At 45.0% G+C, this 21,741-nt stretch overlaps 1 protein-coding gene across 1 annotated transcript in view; it reads left to right on the top strand.

The window, feature by feature from the left end:
- The window catches only part of ALK (ALK receptor tyrosine kinase), a 665,036-nt gene extending 652,159 nt beyond the window's left edge, over nucleotides 1-12,877 (top strand). The window contains 5 exon segments of the mRNA XM_056852389.1: nucleotides 2,862-2,954; nucleotides 4,296-4,397; nucleotides 5,157-5,291; nucleotides 6,742-6,832; nucleotides 11,908-12,877. Coding sequence (XP_056708367.1) covers nucleotides 2,862-2,954; nucleotides 4,296-4,397; nucleotides 5,157-5,291; nucleotides 6,742-6,832; nucleotides 11,908-12,612 — 1,126 coding nt within the window. The 3' untranslated portion in view covers nucleotides 12,613-12,877.
- The last annotated feature ends 8,864 nt before the right edge of the window (nucleotides 12,878-21,741 follow it).

Raw genomic sequence — 21,741 nt, 5'->3', positions numbered from 1 at the left:
CTTGTGCTCAGTATTTCAAGCACATTACTTCAGTAATTCCTTCGTTAACCTGTGAGATGAATCTGTGTTGTTATGGCTGTCTTTTCTCTTCCTCATTCATATATACATATGCATGGTTTCATAGAATCATAGAGTTGGAAGGGGCCATACAGGCCATCTAGTCCAACCCCCTGCTTAATGCAGGATCATTAAGCATCCCTGACAAGTGCTTGTCCAACAAACAGAGTGCTGGTTAAATATAAAGGTTTTCACCATCTTCTTAAAAGCAAGGAAGGGAATGTCCAGTTGTGCATGTTTAGGTAGAGAGTTGCACAGAAGGCAGTACCATGGAGAAGTGCCCCTTTCCTCTGGTGCTGAGTTTCAAATTTACCCATAGATTCAGGACTGCTGAGAGGGTGGCAATAGGGAGGCAAAATCTGGGTGCGGGGGCTGGTCACTAGTATTGCCACTTATCCGGTTCTGGCAGGGAACCTCCTGCTAACACTCCCTCACTCAATGGGCAGACAGGGTGGAAATGGGACGGAACAGCAACAGTTGACTTTGGGATGTCACTTCCTTGTTTTTAAACAGGAAGTGGCATTATTACACTGTAGGAATTTTTGAATGTCTATGGTAAAAACCATAGAGATTTGGAAATTCCTAGAAAGTTGTGACATCACTTCCTGTTTTCCCAAAACAGGAAGTGGTGTCCTGGCAGTATAACCACACCCCACACCCCCAGTACTCCTGGAGATTGCCAGCTAAGGGCTGGTAACTTTACTGGTCACTGTGGAACACCATGGAGCCAGACAAGTAATGTGATTTGCTGTCAATGAAGAGCCAAACTACACACTACGTTTTTGACATTTCCATACAACCACACAGTAGCTTCAGGGACCTTACTTCCCCAAGCTCCTGAGAGCCCAGTTTATATTGGGGTTTTGGTACTGGGGAAGGAGGGGACTTTGTCATCTCCACCAGATGCTGATTTTCTGAGCTGAAGCAGCAATGGGGGAGAGCTTTTTGCACCATTGCATGTGCACTGCATAGTACGGCGGGGGGGGGGGGAGGCAGAGGTCCTCCTCCAGCAGCTGATACAGCTCAGGCCTTGCAGCTCTTGGGGAAGTAAGTTCCCTGTAGCTCCCATGTGACTACAGGGAAAGTGAGTCAGGGTTGCCCCAACATTAAAGAACTTAGTGTGCAGTAGGGCTGTGCAAATATATATATATGTTTAGGAAAATCTGGAAAACCCAGATTTTTTTGGAAAATTTTAAGGTTAATAAACGTGAACCAGATAAATACCAAAAATAAACCTGAACCCAAAAAACAAATTCCATTTTGGCCCAATTCTCTGGAGCCCAGAAAATGAGGGGTGTTGTGGATTTCTCTCAGACCCTTGCAGACCCTTCTCCGGGGCCAGAGAAGGCCTGCAGCCTGGATTTAAAGGAATTTCGTGCCAGCCCAATTCTCTGGGCTCCAGAGAACCAGAGTGGCATGGAATTCATTCAGAGGCAGGTAAATCAGGGGGAAGGGGGGGAAATGGTGGCAGGGCCAAAGCGGCTCGAATAATGCCAAAAAATTCAGCTTTATTCGGGATCTGCTTATTTGACTCCCTTTATCGCCGCCTTGTTTCATACTGGTAAAAACAAACCCCGAAAAATGCCGAAAAGGTACTTTTGGGTTTTGGGGTTTTTTTTTTGTTTTTTTACTTTGGTAAATTGATATGTGTGTAGCGTATAGTTTAGCCTGAAGTACAGATCTGGTGGCTTGAAAGAGGCCAAGAGGGAATCTGTCTGGAGGGCGCTGGCAGTGGAAGGTATGGGGGAGAGCTTGCCTGAAGTTACAGTGAGTTCATGACTGAGGTGATATTTGAACTAAGCAGTTTCAGATTCGTTCACAGCTCATACTTTTGCCCCTGCGCTCAGTAAATTAATGAGAAGCCTCCTTATGGGAGAGGATGCTTAGGTATGCTTTTGTTCATTTCCTACCACTCCCACCGTGTGAATGCCCTCCTTTAAACTGCTTCAAACTGATTGAAAGAACTATAAATAAAACATATTAAATAGAGGTGGCTAGTATCTCTATGGCAATTCTCACATATGACCAGCTGTTTGTCTGACCAGTAGACTTGCATCTAAACCTTTCCCATGATATAGTCTGAATTAAGGGTTGCCAACCTCCAGGTAGTAGCTGGAGATCTCCTGCTATTACAACCAATCTCCAGCCAATAGAGATCAGTTCACCTGGAGAGAATAGCCGCTTTGGCAATTGGACTCTATGGCATTGAAGTCCCTCCCCTCCCCAAACCCCACCCTCCTCAGGCTCAGCCCCCGAAACCTCCCGCCGGTGACAAAGAGGGACCTGGCAACAACCTTATCTGAATTTGATATATCTCTTCACAGTTTTCTTTTTCTTTCTCCTTACCTCTGCCTATTGAGCCAGATCACTAGTATACCCATTTTACTGACTAGCGCTCAACCCAAAGCCAGCCACTAAATCTCTGGCAAAGGGGGTACTTGAGCCCAGTTCAGTTCTTGCAGCCCAACCCTGTGCATGTCGAATGAGCAGCAAGTGTCCCAAGAATAGGACATATTATTCCCAGGTAAGTGCTCACACAAATGTGACTTTAATCCTTTGTCCACTGATTGTCATTTACTCGTGGGAGTAATTTTTGGGAAGTTCTCCAGTGATTTGAATCCTTTAGTGATAAAACTCCTATTTTAACCTTTCAGAAAAGCAAATTAAAATGTTCTGTAATCAATTAATTCTTTCCTTAGTTTTTCACTAGTTCCTCTTCTAAGGTTATAATACAGCTGAAGGTTTCACAGCTGAGAGAAAAAAAATATGGAAAGATCCAGAATCTCCCTCCTTTTCTTCCTTAGAGACATTGCTGCTCGAAATTGCCTTCTCACTTGTAAAGGACCTGGGAGAATAGCGAAGATTGGAGATTTTGGGATGGCTCGGGACATATATAGGTAAGAACACACAGTTTATTGGCATCACCTGGTAGAAGGTTATTACTTGACCAAAGAGTGTTTGCTTGGCTTAGCTTCTTTGCAGATTTTTTTTTTAATATTTGGGGATTGGTGCAAGAATGACTTCTCTGTGATATTTCCAAATCCACCTTGGAGTATTAATGTTTACTTTCAAGCTGCGGACTCTTCCCAACTTCCGTAGATTCCCCCACCTTTGTCATTCTCCTGTTGCATGTTATTTTTAATGCAGCCCCCGCCAACCACCACCGCCCACTCTTTTCTTCACTTTTTTCACTCTGAATGTCACAGTTTTTTATTGCGGCTGCTCACGATCCAGAGTTGCGGCTTCCTCCTCCTTAGTTTTTGACCCCGTCCCCTTCAGCCTCTGTGTCATTAGTAAATCTCTTCAGTTTACAGCATATCAAAGAGGGGGGAAGGGTCAGAGGAATGTAATTACCCAACTTGGAATTTCGCCAGGATGCTGGAATTAATGATTTTGCACTTGCAAAGACGCCAGGAAGGTTTTAATGATGGCGCGTGTTGTCAAGACTTTTGCTTACTTCTAATACATAATGCAGTACTGCTGTCCTCACAGTGCCCTCCAATGTTAGTCTGAAGAATTACTTAAGCATATGGCACAGAATGGAATCATCATTATTATTAATTTACACCAGTGTTACAAGGCATTTGTCTGGGATTTTAGTTGTCCATATGTGGACGTTGGTTGAGCAGCTTAAGAACCTTAGCTGCAAGAACCTTAAGGACACCGTTTTTGATAGTATGAATGGGATACTCTATCGAAGCAGTTGGGTGTATTTGAACTGCTGCCGTAGGGATTCCCAGGATATTGTTGTCAATCTACTTGGCCCTGTTAATGTGTGTAGAATACGTATCTCACCTGTGGTGTCTACATAAGGCATCACAGCTGGAAACGTGTAAAGTCTATGTGGTGTCAGACTAAAAATCATCTCAGGTTTCAGTGACTTCAGTTTACAATCCAACCAAAACTGTGCAGAGAGAAATATTACAGTACTGTGCGGCATACACTGTGTCGGATTAAAGCAAAAAGGGGATGACGTCTTACCTGTTGGACCCTGCACCCCATGACCTATATGCCTTATCCCCTGTCTTCCTTCATGCAGGTACACTTCCTCCTCCCCCCCCCCCCCAATTCCAGTTCACAGTCTGGCTGCCATGATTTAGCTCCCCGTACTGTGCAGGCTGCAGAGAGGGGAGATGTGGCCTGTGTTCTTCTATGGGTGAATTTAATGTTAACCCAGAAAGTGCCACTTCCCTTTAGAGTCCACCTCTATTGCTCAGTCCGCTTCTGTCTCTCATCAGGGCCAGCTACTACAGAAAAGGAGGGTGTGCGATGCTGCCGGTCAAGTGGATGCCACCTGAAGCTTTCATGGAAGGGATATTTACATCTAAAACAGATACCTGGTAGGTCTGCTCAGTACTTTTCATCCATTTTACAAGAAACTGTCTGACCGGTGTTTTGAATACGATGCCTCACCATATTCTTCCTGAAAGATATGGAACTTCATAAGACATTGCCTTTGGATGTGTGAGATACACTGGGTTTTGGTTCCTTACAGAGTCACCCTGTAATGCCGAAGGCTGGAAGTCACGTTGTTTGTTGTTCTTATTATATCCCACTTTTCCAAAGCAGTTTTGTTTAGTAATGAAGTATTCACGATAAATAGCCAAGCCAATCTCAACAAAATCAATATAACAATAAAGCAGCCAAAAAAACACACACACCACAAGTGTAAATAACTATTTAATATTCAAGTCTTTGCCTGGTGTCCTAATGCTAGCAGTAGATACGCAGGTGGACCTTGCGAGGAGGACCTTACAGAGGTGCCGCTGCTGGTGAATAGGCCCTTTCTTTGGTACCCATGGGAGGAATCCATGTCATGTCTCCTTCCTTCTCTAGCATTATCCTTCCCAAAAAACAACAGCAGTGCTGGTGTTGGAAGGCCCCACAATATAGTCTCCTTTCGTATGACTTCAGACTTCTGCCACAGCCATACTGCAGCAGTTTTGATGCCACAAAAGATAACATCTGAAGTAGCCCTCAGCCAGCTAAGTGAGGCGACACAACACAAAGGTCTTTTGCACATATTGGCCTTGCTCTAGATATCCTCGCACCATTTTCACTCTTTGTGTTTCTGCTCTTATTTCTTGTTCTGTGTCCAGGTCATTTGGAGTGTTGCTGTGGGAAATATTCTCTCTTGGATATATGCCTTATCCCAGCAAAAGCAACCAGGAGGTCCTGGAGTTCGTAACAAATGGAGGAAGGATGGACCCACCCAAAAACTGCCCAGGCCCTGTGTAGGAAACTTTTAAGAACCTCCATGCTCCATAAGTGCTGTTCATCTTATGTTTGGAACTCTTTCTTTTTGTTCTGGAAAGTTCTTTTAGCATCATTATTGTATAGTTTACTTACCTATTACAATGAGTACTGCCATTAGCTGCAGTGGTCAGCAATTGGAGCCATTTTGGTAGGTACTGCTAATCATTAAGGGGTGATATTCAAAGTCTTTATCCTCTTGTAATAATTTGAGAGTCCCTGGCTTCTCTTTCAAATAACCTAAGAGCCTCTAACAAAAATTAAGCTCACATATTGGCATTGGCTTGATGCTTCCAGGAAATTAAGCATGCATGAAGTAAGAGGACAGAATGTTTTTGAGGCAGAACTGGCAGGAATTGAAGTGAATAACGAGGCAGGAGAGAGCAGAGGGGCTGAACACATACAGAGTAAAGCCCAGTTACAAATATGTTACATTTTTATCCTGTCTTTCCTTCAAGAAACTCAGGCTCCATGTGGTGTAGTGGCTAAGAGCTGTAGTTTGGAGTGGTGGACTGGAGAACCGGGTTTGATTCCCCACTCCTCCACATGAGCGGCGGAGGCTAATCTGGTGGACTCGATTTGTTTCCCCACTCCTACACATGAAACCAGCTGGGTGACCTTGGGCTAGTCACACTCTCTCAGCCCCACCTACCTCACAGGGTGTATGCTGTGGGGAGGGGAAGGGAAGGTGATTGTAAGCTGGTTTGAGTCTCCCTTACGAGAAAGTCGGCATATAAAAACCAACTCTTCTTCTTCTTCGTCTCCCCTCCTCCATTTTCTCCTGATAGCCAATCTGTGAGTGAATTTAAGCTGAGAGAGGGTCACGGACTCAAGTTCACCCAGTGAGAATCTCTGTAGAGCGGGGATTTGAACCAGGGTCCCCTTGCTCCTAGTCCAACATTTTAGCCATTACACCATACTCTCAGTTCCCACTGTACCTCCATCCTTAAGGTATTTATAATGGTGTGGTCTACTGTGAAGAGGGCTTTTTCTTGTGACAAATACTCAGTCTCCATTTGTCTAAGCAGCAGCTACAATTAATCAGTGTCTTTTGAAAATGGTAGCCAAATGTCTTCTTGAACATTAATAATGCATACTTCCCTATTCTGTTCTAATTGAAGTGGCTTACAAGTAAAAAAAAATACTTCTGTTTGTTGTGATAACGAAATTTCTCATTCATTTGAAAGTATGTCATTAGCTGCTGTATTTAGGAACTTACAGAATAATTTGAGCAAGATGGCTTCTTCATCTACCAGTGGAATGGGGGACATGAACTTAAGTCTCGGGCTTAAATGCTTTCAGGACTAGAGACGTAACTGGAGAGTTGGTAGGGATTGTGTTGGCTTCCCTCCTGCTGCAACTAACTAGATGTCCACCTTAAGATGTCTGCTCTCCTGCAGTTGACCATCTTCTCTCCTGTTGCTGTTGCAGGTATCGGATAATGACTCAGTGCTGGCAACACCAGCCTGAAGACAGGCCAAACTTTGCCATAATACTGGAGAGGCTAGAATACTGCACCCAGGTATCTGTGTCTATTTGGTTTTTTAAAATCTAATTATGTCCATTGTGAGCAATGCTGAAAGGGGAACATGAGGAAGAAGTAATCCTCAGATAAGCCTCTCTCAGGATAGCATGGAAATAGTTCCTTTATCTTCAATCCAAGGCATCTCAAAGTCTTAGCAAGATGCAAAGAGGTATTGGACTTCTTCTCTTAACCACTCTGAAAGTAGCTCCAATTGTAGTGAAACAAGGTTAGGCCAGATATGTTTGGTAGTGGTCAGTAATCACTGGTTATGAATAGGGTTGCCAGGTCCCTCTTTGCAATCAGCGGGAGGTTTTTGGGGTGGAGTCTGAGGAGGGCAGGGTTTGGATAGGGGAGGGTCTTCAATGCCATAGAGTCCAATTGCCAAAGCAGCCATTTTCTCCAGGTGAATGGATCTCTATCGGCTGGAGATCAGTTGTAATAGCAGGAGATCTTCTGCTATTACCTGGAGATTGAGCAATCAAAATAAACACCTCTGCACTAATACCATCAGGTAAGGAAGGAAGTGCAGGAAAATCTGGCAATAACAACTGACAATACCAGAACTGTGACAAAGTGTATTAAGCGCACAAATAAACAACGAAAAGGACTATCAATACTATATACAAAACTATTTCAATAGTCCAAAAGGTACACTTGTTCATAAATACTATTTCTATAGTCCATACGGTACAAACGTATAAAAGTACTGTGGAATAAGGGCAAAAGAGATTTCTTCATATAGCAGTTGATAGGAAGATGATAGTTTCTATTTTCTTCTTCAGTTCCATTCAATTGAGGTTTTCAATATATGCACATATGAACATCCAAAATTCATTTCAATCTCTCATGAGGATGAAAACACAACTATTTGGAGTTTGAGTAGTAGGGTTCCAATACAGGATACATCATTCCAAATCCATAGTTGCTGTCTGTGTTAGTTAAATATCCCTCTGGCAGCCTAGGTTTTTTATGCATGGCTGTTTCCCTTGCCATCACTCCTCTGATGACTTCAGGTCTTTGTGTTGATTATGCATGCTGTTTCTGGCTGTCAGAGGTCGCCTCGCTCTCCCCATGCCTTTCCCCGTGATTTGTCTGCATTTTCAAATTCGAGATAAAACAGGTCTCTGAAAACATGAGCAAAATGCGGGGAAATGCACTGAGAGAGCGAGGCGACCTCTGACAGTGGAAAACGGCATGCATAATCAACATAAAGACCCAAAGTTGTCAGAGGGGTGACGGCAAAGGAAACAGCCATGCATAAAAGACACTAGAAACTGATCTCAGATTTCCTCCTATATCCTATTTATCCACTATCCTTCTTAAAGGTAAAGGTAGTCCCCTGTGCAAGCACCAAGTCATTCCTGACCCATGGGGAGACATCACATCCCGACTTTTACTAGGCAGACTATGTTTATGGGGTGGTTTGCCATTGCCTTTCCCAGTCGTCTACACTTTACCCCCAGCAAGCTGGGTGCCCATTTTACTGACCTCAGAAGGATGGAAGGCTGAGTCAACCTTGAGCCGGCTACCTGAAACCGACTTCCGTCGGGATCGAACTCAGGTCGTGAGCAGAACTTGGACTGCAGTACTGCAGCTTATCACTCTGCGCCACGGGGCTCTACCGTCCTTCTTAGTGATAACCCAATTCTCACAGCCCTATAATTCATTGGTGCAAAAGCCTTCCTGCTGCTCAGCAAACCCACAGCTCCGTAGGATATCTCATGTTATAACCATCTGTTCCAGAAGCAGATGCTCACAAAACATGTGGAAATGAATAATATCTCCCTATTATGGAAAGAGGCAGCTGCAGACTGAGCGTAAGATGAACTGGAAGTGATGTGTGGTGGTAAAAGCTCTGTCTGAGTTCTCTGCGGCCATTCTGGTTTCTACCTACACGTTCTTAGGACTGGCAAGAACCCTCTCATGGTTCAACCCTTAACAGGCCTAGTAAAGTCACCTGACCTGAGGTCTGAACTGGTAGTGACCAGCCAGCTCAATGGACATGCAAATCATTGCTCAGCAGCTGCCAAGAAGGAAAATCCTTTGCTTTAGGTAAGGGGTTGGAAATAAAATAGCCAGAATTCACAACGCACTTTGAGGCTTTTCATTTTTAGGGGGAAAAAGTGACAAGGAAAGACATAATAGAAGCTTATAAAATTATGCATGGGATGGAGAAAGTGGAAAGAGAGAACTTTCACTATCTCATACTAGAATTTGAGGGCACCCAATGAAACTGATTGACAGTAGATTCTGGGCAGACAAAAGGGAGTTCTTCACTCAGTGTAGTTAATTTGTGGCATTCACTCCCACTAGGGCTGTCAAAAAAAAAAAAATTCGGTACAGTTCGGATTCGGCCGAATTTGGCCCTTGTGGGTTCGGTACGTGCCGAAGTCCGAACTCCCCCACTTCGTATTCGTTCAATTCGGCGGGAATTCAAAGTTCGGAAAAAAAATTCGGCCGAATAAAGCCATTAAAAACACAACTGCGCCTTTCCGCGGCTCTGGGGGGGGCATTTTTGGGCTTAGAGGTCCCAAACTTTCAGCAGAGCTTCAAAGGACGTATATTGAAAGACTCCCCAAGTTTTGTAAAGATTGGGTCAGGGGGGGCTGAGATATGGGCCCTGAAAGGGGTCCCCCCCACCCTTAATGTGTATCTCTCAGCAGAGCTTGCCGCCCACGCACAAAGCTCCCGGCCCGACAAACAGCTGATGAGAGCAAGGGCGGGGCAGGTGCTAAGAACTTTGCAAAGCAACACAACTGAAAAGCAACACCTTTGCAAACATGCAAAGGGCGGGGCAGGTGTGAAGAATTTTGCAAAACAATACAACTGCAAAGCAACACAAGCACGCAATGCAACACCTTTGCAACAGTGCAAAGCAACACCTGACACCTGGGAGTTTGCATACCATGGAAAAGGACAGAGGCAGCTAGCTATGCATAATGAGCAGGAGGGGGTGGAATTTCTCCTTTTGCATTGGACTTGGGACCAGGCAGATGCATTCTTTAAGTCACCATTTGAAAACCAGTTTTGAGCAAGCATCAAAATAACCTAACTGATCTTATGAATGAGGAAAAACCTGAAGAATAAAAATGAAGCCCCCCCTCAAACCAGGGAGAGAGAGACTGGAGGGGGAACACACACCCCAGGCAGAACCGGCAAAAGCCCCCTTTGGCTTCCCCCCCCCACCCACAGAAACTGCTCCCTCCCCACACACACACACAGACTCTGCTTTCCCCCCCACACACACACAGAAAAGAAAAAATATAGATTAAAGCCCCCAAAGGGGTCTTACTGTGGCTGTCTTCTGTTCCAGCAGGAGGGGCTGGGAGGCTGGGTAATCCAATATGATTCCATTTGTATCCAATATAAGATCCATATGTATGCATCTCTCGAGGGTGATCCATTCATCCCAATAGGGAAAAGGGGAAAGCCCATATCTCGGGGGGCCCTGACCCAATGTTTACAAAACTTGGATGGTCTCTTAAAAAGCCTTGACTGAAGCTCCGCTGAAAGTCTGGGGTCGGCACACCCAAAAATGCGCCCCCTGCAGCCACGGAAAGAGAAAAGGGGGGGAGCCGATATTTCAGCCCCCACTGAACCCATCTTTACAAAACTTGGGTGGTCTCTTAAGAGGGATTCTCTGAAGCTATGATAAAAGTTTGGGGGCTGAACCCCCAAAAAAGCGCCCCCTGCAGCCACGAAAATGGAAAAGGGGGGAGAGAAAAAAGGGGTGGAGCCCATATCTCGGGGGGCCCTGACCCAATGTTTACAAAACTTGGGGGGTATCTTAAGAAGCCTTGTCTGATGCTCCGCTGAAAGTTTGGGGTCGGCACACCCAAAAATGCGCCCTCTGCAGCCATGGAAAGAAAAAGGGGGGGAGCCCATATCTCGGGACCCCCTGACCCAATGTTTACAAAACTTGGGTGGTCTCTTAAGAAAACCTGTCTGAATATCCCCTGAAAAATGCGCCCCCTGCAGCCACGGAAAGGAGCAAATGTGCACAAGCACCCCCTCACACACACATGAGGATTTCCCTCTCTCTCTCTCTTTCCCCGGCCGGCCGCACATCAGCTGATTCCTCCAGTACTCAATCCTGACTGATTGGCCAGAAGAAGACCCAGCTTGGCCACCGATTGGCCGGGGGAGGAGAATGCTGCTTACTGAAGGTTATGCTGCTTACTGACGGCCCCGAATTGGCTGAATTTATTCGCGAACTCCCGAACTCGCTGAATTCGGGCCCCCCCGGTTGCCCGCCAGTTTTGAGTTCGGTTCCTCCCGAACTAAAAACCGCCGAATCAAGGGAAATTCGGCTGATTTTCAGTTCGGGCCAAACCGAATTGACAGCCCTAGCTCCCACAGGATGGAGTGAAGCTCGCTCACTTAGATGGCTTTTGGAAAAGATTAGACAAATCCATGGAGAGTAAGTCCATCAGTAGCTATTAGCCATTGATGACTAAAGGGGACCTCCATGTTCAGAGGTATACCAGTTACTTGATGGAAATAACACGGAGAGGCTTTGTTCTCTGTGTTCCTGCTTATGGGCCTTCTGGGGTGTCTGGATGGCCACAGTGGGAAACAGGATGCAGAACGAGATTGTTCTGATCCAGCAGGGCTCTTGTTAAGTCCGTGATCCTTTCTCATCAAAGCTACATAACACGTAATCATCATGACTCCTGCAGAAAGGATGTTACTCAGCAGTACATTTGCTATTAACCAAAGGTACATTATTTTATTTTATTTATTTATGATATTTCTATGCCTCCTGTTCAGAGTCCTGCTCAAGGCAGCTTACAATTAAAATATCATAACGATGTTAAAAAGCCATTAAAACAATCAATTGGACATAAGCAGCTTAAAAATTACCCATAACACAGAAGCAGACCATTAAAAAGCTGGTAAGATAGAAAGCCCTAATTAAAAACCTGGGGTAAAAAAAAATGTGTTTGGTGCCTGGCGCCTAAAAGAAAATAAAGTAGGCACCGAGCAATCCCCAAGGGAAGCATTATATCCTCTAGGTTTCCATGTCACACAACAAAGCCCATGTTTGAGAGTCTCGTTGTTCTTTCCTATAGGATCCTGATGTCATCAACACTGTTTTGCCTGTGGAATATGGTCCATGCATTGAAGAAGAGGAAAAGGTCCCAGTGCGCCCTGAAGACCCCGAAGCAATCCCTCCTCTGCTCGTCCTGCCACAGCAAGACAAAAAGAGCGCCGAACAGCTCTTGCCCTCCCCACCCTCTCTGGCCTTAGCCATTCCTGCAGGAAAGCCACAAGTGAAAGAGGTCAGGGCAGAGCCAGCTGCCCATGCTAATACCCAAGCAGCCCTGGAAGGGGGACATGTCAACATGGCATACACTCAGTCCAATCCCTCTACTGAGCTACACAAAGGGCGGGGGTCCAGAAACAAGCCCACCAACCTCTGGAACCCAACGTATGGCTCCTGGTTTTCAGAGAAGCCAGTCGTCAAAAACAGTTCGCAGGCAGAAAAAGAGGCAACTGAGAGGGAAGGTTCAGGTCATGAAGGGAACTGTACTTTGGGGCCCAGCATTGTGACTGGAAGGCTGCCAAGCTCCTCCCTTCTTCTAGAACCATCTTCACTGACAGCCACTGTTAAGGAAGTGCCTCTGTTCAGGCTCCGCCATTTCCCCTGTGGCAATGTTAACTACGGATATCAACAGCAGGGCTTGCCCTTGGAAATCTCGGCCCCGCCTTGTGCCAGCAGTTATGAGGACCCTCTCCTTCGGAACAAGATCCACGTAACTCGCCAGGGGCCTTGAAAGCCCTCTGCCCTCTGGACGCTCTTCCCAGGTGACTTGTGAGCCTTGGAGCAAACTTCAGTGTCACTAGTCCACAAGAACAGAACAAGGACCCCTTCCATGATGTGCCAATTTGCTCTGAAAAGCCACCCTTCGAAGCTAGGTTTTCAAACACACCAAGAGGCTTCAGTTGGTCAGAGCCCCTTCCTACACAGAACAAACTCGATCAGCATTCAGTATTCTCAGCAAGGCCCAGCTTGCAACTGCATACAGTCATCTGCATGGTTGTTCGCTAGACCCTTCCCCGTGTGCGGCTTCCTCTCGGTTGTTTATGCGCCATTTCAAGATCCACTGTCCAAATTTTTTAAAAAATGTTTTCGGATTTTCTGTACTGCCCAATGCAATACTTGGGGATCCTTCCTGGTGCCAGAGATTTGCAGAGAGGGTGGGGAAATAAGCTGGATTCTTGCCCAAAATTTGGATCATGGTGGAGTACCAGTGCACACATTACCCAGGCAGCATTGCGGTGACAGCATGGCCCTTCATCAAGCATGCAAAGCCATGGTGCTGTTGCCAATGTAACAGAGCCATGCCAGCCATGCTAGTTTAGTCCCTGAGATGGAAATTGCAGAACGTTAAGGAACACAGTCAATGTCATGATGACATTTTATGGTTTATGTGTGGAGGCAGAAAGTCAAGCCCTCTCCCGCTTTATTATATCTTTTGAGGGAATGTGGTGGCCAAGGCAGGGACAATCAAGCCATCAAAATTGGTACTTATTCTTCAGTGGGTATTTAGGATGCCAGATTTTTCAGGATGAGGACAGGAAGCTCCGCGACTACATGCAGATTAATAATACGGAGGGCAGAATTTGGGCAGACACAAAAGCCATCATGTGATTGTGTTGATGAGTGACCATATCCCTCTTTCCTGTGCATTGGGATATTATTATTGACTTTCATCAGTGTTTGTGACAGTCTAGGGGTTAACATAAAGGCTTTTTGAATGTTGAGAAGAGCAGTGATAGAGAACCAGCACTGGCCAATTCCCAAAGGACAAGCTATGGCATGGTTCATACATACTGAAAATCGGGAGTGTAGCAATTGCTTGGCCAGCTGACATCATACTGGTCTTGACACATGCTGAAGGGTGACCTGATAATGGTGTGGTAGCTGAGTTTGAGAGTATGGTAATTTAGCCATTACTGATTGCCGAAGCTATTTGCCAAATGAATATGCCCATAGGAATATAAGAAAAGCCATGCTGGATCAGACCAAGGGCCATCAAGTCCAGCAGTCTGTTCACACAGTGGCCAACAAGGTGCCTCTAGGAAGCCCACAAACAAGACGACTACAGCAGCATCCCGCCTGTGATCCACAGCACCTAATATAATAGGCATGCTCCTCTGATACTAGAGAGAATAGGGATGCATCATGACTACTATTCATTTTGACTAGTAGCCATGGATAGCCCTATTCTCCATGAACATGTCCACTTCCCTCTTAAAGCCTTCCAAGTTGGCAGCCATCACCACATCCTGGGGCAGGGAGTTCCACAATTTAACTATGTGTTCAGTGAAGAAATACTTTCCTTTATCTGTTTTGAATCTCTCACCCTCAGCAGATGACCTCGCATTCTAGTATTATGAGAGAGGGAGAAAAGCTTCTCCCTGTCCACTCTCTCCATACCATGCATAATTTTATAGACCTCTATCCTGTCTCTCCTTAACCGCCTTCTTTCTAAGCTAAACAGCCCTAAGCGTCTTAACCGCTTCTCATAGGGCAGTTGCCCTAGCCCCTTGATCACTTTGGTTGCAAATCTGCTGAATCTTCTGAATCAGATTCTCTCATGCAAACATAACTAGGAGAAACCAATTTAGAATGGGGCATAATGCTTCCTATATATCCACGGAATCATGACTTCAGATCTAACACCGCTACTGCAGGGCTGCAAAGAGGCTGTTGTAGGCTCTTGACCATGAAGGGATGCAACAAACAAAGTAGTCTTTAACATTGTTTCTCCTATGGCACTCTGAATAATGTGGACATGGGGGACATCTGCTGCATAAGCTTCAATGGAATAAATGGGAGTTGTATATGGTCTTATTAACCTGGTTTTCTCATGCATTTCAGTAACAATACTCTCACTTATGGCCCTTGCACCTGTCCCCAAACCTTATAAATAAATGCAGCTACTATTATATGCACTGTTGCACTGCAAAAGCCCATGGATTTCGTTGGGATTTCATGTGCAGAAGTGTGTGATCTCCTTGAATGATGGATTATTTTGTGGATGAGTGTCGCAGAAGCAAATGAGTGGAGGATGAAATAGCTCAGAACCAGAATCCTGAACTGTAATTTACAGTTGGACAAGCGGCTCACACAGGCCTTTGCACAAGCCCAGCGAATCATATTTGCTGCTCTGAGCTCCGTGGAAGAGGGGGCAGGATAAAATGAGCTCAGTGGCTAAAATAATGCTTCCTTTTCCCATCGTGGAGCTTATAGATTTTAAATGCTGATTTCCGTAGGTCCCATGCTTGTCATTTGCCCTTACTGGCAGTAGGGGGCACGCAGTGCCAGCTTGAATTTCCGTGGGGTAATTAAAAAGGAGTGCTCCGTATTTTGTACAAATGCACAATTTTCTTTCTTAAAAGAGCACTCATTTGCTGTAATAGGTTCTTTTCCAAGGTGCACTGTTGTTACAAGCCATTACAGCACAGCTTTAAAACAGCTGTGGACTGCAGGAACCTCACTGTGTCTGTTTCATGGCTAGAGGGTTTGCTTCCTTGGTCCAGGCAACTGTTTGTTTTGTGGTATGGCCTCAGTGGGCTTCGTTAAAATAGCCCCAGTTTCTATTATAAAGACAGAGAAATGTGAATTGCAGTGTTAGAAGCAAAGGACAGACTGATTTTATTCCCTGGTGCTTTTTTTGTGTGTGAAGCACACACCTCCCAGCATACTTAGGATGCAAAATCTCATTGCAGCAGGGCTATGCCTAAGGATGCCCCTCAGGCCTGGTGCACAACTAGCAGAGACGGGTCGCAAAGAATCTGAGTCACTTTGCTAGCACATGATGCTGTGCTACTTACCCTAGCTTTCAAAAGATATGGTTAGGCTAGGCACAATTGCAGACAATAATGTGGCCTGCAGTAGCACATGTGGTGGGCATTAGAGGGATGGCTTCTCCATGGAGGAAGACATCGGGGCAGTACCTGTTCCTTAAAGTTCAAGGAGGCAGCTGCTGAAGGAATACAACACAGGCTCTGCCTTTTAGCTTTAGTAGCCCAGTGAAGATACACCGTACAGAAAAGGGTGGGGCTGGATTTGTCAGGGACAACCAGAGAAAACACTAGCTGCTGCTCCTCGCTCTTCACAAGCCACATCCCTGCCCTTTCAACCTGCAATCCCTCCATCATCTGCACTTGTCCCTATTGTTTATAGCTAGGGTTGCCAACCTCAAGGTTCTAGCTGGCGATCTCCTGCTATTACAACTGATCTCCAGCCAATAGAGATCAGTTCACCTGGAGAAAATGGCTGCTTGGACAATTGGACTTTATGGCACTGAAGCCCCTCCCCAAACCCCGCCTTCCTCAGGCTCTGCCCCCAAAAGCCTCCCACCAGTGGCAAAGAGGGACCTGGCAACCCTAATTTCATTGTAAGAGAAGTGAGACCTGCTCAGTATATACAGCCCATTACAGGGGAAATCACAGTAGATGAATGGAAGCTGTGGCACCCAGAGGTGTTCAGAAGCAAGGAAGGTCAGAGCGTTCCTGTTGCTTTCCTCCTATGGAGGGATAGAGAAAAGTAAAGGAGAAAGGGAAGCCCTTGCACTTAGATGATAGACAAATTATAAAGTAGAGACATATGATTCTGTTAGCCGGAAGGTGCATCTCCAGTACTGTTCCTCCCTGATCCAGTGCACATTTATTGAGAAGTAAGACCCCTTGGGTAAACAAACACAGGTCAGCATTGGTGGTGTATCACACCATCCTATAGGAGTGTTTCTCTTCGCCCTAATTCTGCAGAAGGTCCAAAGAGACTGAGTTTTGCTGAAGCATCATCGGTGGTCCTTTTTACGTTGCATGACCAGGGCAATCTGTTGTATGTTAAGAAATCTATTTTTCAAATCTGCTCCTATAGGCAAGGCCATCCTCTAGGCCCAGCCCTAGAGAAAGTAAGGCCAGTTCAATGTTCTTTCACCAGCTCCATAAGCCCACATATCTAAGCCCCCCTCCCCCAGTACCCAAGCTCTCCTTCTGTATCAAGGCTTCATCATTAGGAATGTGCGTCACATCTGTACAGAAGCTTATGCAACATCGCTCATAAGTTAAAGGGCCTATGCATTTCAGGGAACCTTATCAAGATAAAATATTAATATATGGTCATTAAGTATTTTGTATTGTATTTGTATTGTAATCAAGTGTAGTGAAGCAAAAGGCATGAAGACAAATAAAATGGCTGTAAAGGCAGGCATGTGTTGGGCTGTGTATTATCTCGGCAGTAAGTCACGAAACTAATGAGCCTTGTACTTTAGGAAATGAACTGATAATTGCAGCCAGGAGGTAAATGGCAAACACTGGTTGGGCAACAAGTGCAGCAGTGTTCTTAGAACTACAACGTTTATTATTTCTAGCCTAACTAACAAGCCCCATTTTCCCCCCTCCAACATTGAGCAAAATTCTGGCTGAACGAAAATTACAGTAAATTTGGTTACCTGGTAGAGATTAAAATCTTATGTGTTGGTAAACTACTAACCCCAGATGGGAAACTACAGCCTATCTAATACACTCACCCATCCCCTTTCAGGTCTTAGAGTTAGCAGAATTTTCCCATGATAATTTGTTTGTCCTTCACAGAAATATTCCCACATTACATTCAAGTAGGTTACTGGCAGGGATGCCAGTAGGGTTGCCAACCTCCAGGTACTAGCTGGAGATCTGCTGCTATTACAACTGATCTCCAGCGGATAGAGATCAGTTCATCTGGAGGAAATGGCTGCTTTGGCCATTGGACTCTATGGCATTGAAGTCCCTCCCCCTTCCCAAACCCCACCCTCCCCAGGCTCCACCGCAAAAGCCTCCTGCTGGTGGCGAAGAGGGACTTGGCAACCCTAGATGCCAGCCTCCTGATGTGGCCTGGGGATCCCCTGGAATTACAGCTCATCTCCAGACTACAGGCGCTAGAGAAAAGGGATGCTTTGGAGGGTGGACTCTGTGGCTGTGTACCCCACTGAGGACCCTGACCTCCCGAGGCTCTACCCCCAAACCTCCTGGAGCTGGCTACCCTACCCCACCCCAACACCAGCAGCCGGGGGGAACTTGGCAACCCTAGTTACTGGGAAGAAGAGGTAAACCAAAGTTATCTTTTTGTACATACACTGCAATTTATACTGTGTTGGGACTCTGTAGTGCCGTTTTCTTTCTGATGCGCACCATCAGAATGTTGCAAACATTTTCTCTTGTACTGCATTATGCTGTTTATGCAGGCATTTCAGGCATGAAAGACCAATCTCCAGCGATGTGTGCAAGTGCAAAGAAAAAAGCGATGAAGCGGCAGATTGTACAATTAGCCTGACATTGTACAGTAATTTGAAAGCTGGTTTACCCTTTTACTGAATCTTGCTCCCCTCCCCCAAAATGCAGCCCCGCCCCACCTTTGAGCTTTAGGAACTACTAAATCTCTCTACTTTATGATTACAGTAGTGGTTTTCTACAAGTGAAAACAAATTCTGCATCCTAGAAAAATAAACTATAAACATTCAACATTTACTCATTTATATCCTACTTTTCTGTCCTACAAAGGAACTTGCAACAATATAGTGGCATGAATGTAATATATGCAACATATTTGCCTAGAATCGTAGAATCAGAAGGGGGCATACAGGCCATCTTGTCCAACCCACTGCTCAATGCAGGATCAGCCTGCAGCAGCTCTGACAAGTATTTCTCCAGCCGCTGCTTGAAGATTGCCAGAGAGGAGGCGCTCACCATCTTCCTAGGCAGCCGATTCCACTGATGAACTACTCTATTTAAAAAAATCCTAAACTCCAGCCTGCATTAATGCAGTCTTCAGTTTCAAGCACAATACCAAATCTACCCAGCTGATCCCACCAAAAAAACCCAGCATTTGGGGGGGGGGGTTGAGGGTTTCCCATGCAAGTTTTTTATCCATCAGTGTATTGTCTGCAATCCTTCAGAGATCAGAAAAAGAATGGTGGAGGATTTCCTAGAGGCCATTTATGCACGGGAGGTTTTGCCTTGGATTTGCTGCTCTCTAGATGTACATTTTCCCCATTTGAATTCTCAAAACTTTTCATGGGGGCTTACTGTTGAGTTTTGAGAATTTGGATGGGGAAAATGTGCATCTAAAGAGTGGCAAATCCAATGCAAAACCTCCCATGAGTAAATGGCCAGTGAGTCAGAGAGACTCACTGATCCTCATCTCTCCCTATTGCTACTGCTACCACCACTGTGCCATTCCCCCCTTTACCATTCTATGGCTATTTCATTCTTTTAGTGTGCAAATTTCACACTTCACATTTCATCCGGTCAAAGAGATTGCAAACAGATAGCGGATGAGAAAGAATGCCTCACCCACAACTACCAAGGAAGCCCAGCACCATCCACGACACCACCGATATCACCACATTACTAATTAGCAGGCAGGAGAGCAGGAGGATGTAAGCAATAATAAATTATTACCATCCCTGCAAGTGTGGGAGAGATTTATAAGCAGAGGGCACTGTTTTCAGCAAAACTGGAGGAAGGAGAAATGGGATCCAGCCTGCTCCAGTACATGTACAGTTATGTGTACCTGCTATGTAAATGTTACATCAACTGCATGGAAGTTTGTACCGATTTATTAAAAATCTGTTTAAAGTGGTGGTACTCACCCCATGGCCAGCATTTGCAAAAACCATCAGCCTAAAGGACTACTATTAAGAGCCCTGTGGCGCAGAGTGATAAGCTGCTGTACTGCATTCCAAGCTCTGCTCATCACTGGAGTTTGATCCCAATGGAAGTCGGTTTCAGGTAACCGGCTCAAGGTTGACTCAGCCTTCCATCCTTCTGAGGTCAGTAAAATGGGCTTCCCCAGACGACTGGGGAAGGCAATGGCAAACCACCCCATAAACATAGACTGCCTAGTAAAAAAGGGCAAGAGTCCAGTAGCACCTTAAAGACTAACAAAAATATTTTCTGGTAGGGTATGAGCTTTCGTGAGCCACAGCTTGCCCTTTTCTACTACTGCAGACAGACTAACACGGCTACCCACTGTGAATTGCCTAGTAAAAGTCAGGATGTGACATCACCCCATGGGTCAGTAATGACCTGGTGCTTGCACAGGGGACTACCTTTACCTTTAAAAGGACTACTGCATACCTTATGTACCACCCCATAAAATAACATAAATATATTAATATTAAATATCAATCTACTAACTTTTATTGAACATATTCAATACTAACCTTTTTAATTACCAGAGTACCAGTGCACATGTAGGGTTCTCTCCCCATCAGTGTTGGCCCTTATTCAGCCCTTGTGTATCTGGAGTATCTGCCTTCCCACTCACTCTCCAACATGTGGCTAGCTTTCCCTTTTCCTAGGTGGCTGCTGTGGTGGTGGGTGTCCCCCTCTTTTCTGCAACCAGTTTGCTCTCCTCCTGGGTGCCTGGGAGCTGGTATGACAGTGCAGAGGCTGTGAAGAAGGGTAGGGGGTAGTTGGGGAGGATGGGCACTTTATTTCCATCCCTGAGACAAAAGACCCACAGCACAGGGAGGCTCACACCTTACCCATCCTCCAGTCCTTCCAGCAGTGGAATTTTCTACACGTGAAGCACCTGCCATCCACAAGCCCTACTGGGCAATGGCCTTGCCCACTTTCCTGGAACATGGGGTGGGTACCTCACGGGAATGAAGCTCAGAAGAGCCCCAGGTAGCATGTCAAAGAGCCAGATGTGGCTCCCAAGCCACTGAGTAACACTAGATTACAGCAAATTTAACATCAGGGCAAGATGAAGAACTTTGAAGTCAACTAAGTCCCTGGGTTATGTCCATCATAGAGTAGCAACAAAGACTGATTCATTTGGGTGGCGCGTATCCACAATGAAAAGCAATGGTAACAAACTGAGCCTGAAACTAACAATAATACTGGTAGCTAAGCCACACCAAACACGTAAACGAGCACAGAGTAGGTGGCTGATCGACGGTTCTGAACAAATTGTGCATGCAATAACATCAATATAGATTTTCTGGAAACTGCCAGACAATGGGAAATAAGACTCCATCTAAAAGGTTCAAGAATTTCCATTCATGAGTGTTACAAAAGTCTGTTCTGGGGAAAAGGTGGAGGAGTGTGGTAAGGAGTTGCAAACTGACAGATAAAATGTTAGACACCCTTCATCTAGGTCCAAGATGCACATGTCTGTAGAATATGTCAGTCATAGATAACATACAAAGATATTTAAAACACCTGCTTTATTAAAGCTGCGGCTCTCTACCCTAGATACATAATCTGTTAAAGTGATACAAAAAAAAAAGTACGCCTCATTTGTAGTACTTCAAGATGATCTATTGGCGTCCAAAAGCAATGGGTTTCATTAAATTCAAATAACTCTCAACCGAAGGTTCATGACAAAAGAAATCTAAACACCAAGGAAACAGATGCTGGACATGGCAAGGTTCAGTGCATCGAAATACATCTGCATCCTCAACTATACATCACTGATATTCAGATTATTTGTATTAAAATAAGCTTAGAATTGCAAGTTACAGCCATTGTCTTGAGTTAATTTTTTTCCATTAACTAGAAAGAAATATTGCAGCTTTTTTACATTTCAGGGCAGCTCAGGAAAATAGTTCTAGCAATGTTTAAAATATAATACATTTTTACAAGCAGCTAGAATTCAGTCTAAAAATAGAAGACTAATATCATTTAACTTTCAAGCACAATTAGTCTCCTTTTCCCTCCAGTGAGAGTCCTTTTGTTGCTTCTGCAGCTTTTAAATTAAAATAAGATAGCAGTTAAAATCTGCTGAGCAATAAAATATGGGTTGTTTTAATATGCATTCAAATTAATTTATAAATCAGTTATTGAAGAAAAGCAAAGTTACAGCAAAGTAATCATCATTCTGTCCTCAAATGCTGCTTCTTAGA

The sequence above is a fragment of the Euleptes europaea genome, chromosome 7 (assembly GCF_029931775.1).
Source record: "Euleptes europaea isolate rEulEur1 chromosome 7, rEulEur1.hap1, whole genome shotgun sequence".
Lineage (NCBI taxonomy): Eukaryota > Metazoa > Chordata > Lepidosauria > Squamata > Sphaerodactylidae > Euleptes > Euleptes europaea.
The sequence above is the reverse complement of the archived record's forward strand: the minus strand, read 5'-3'. Positions and strand labels throughout refer to the sequence as shown.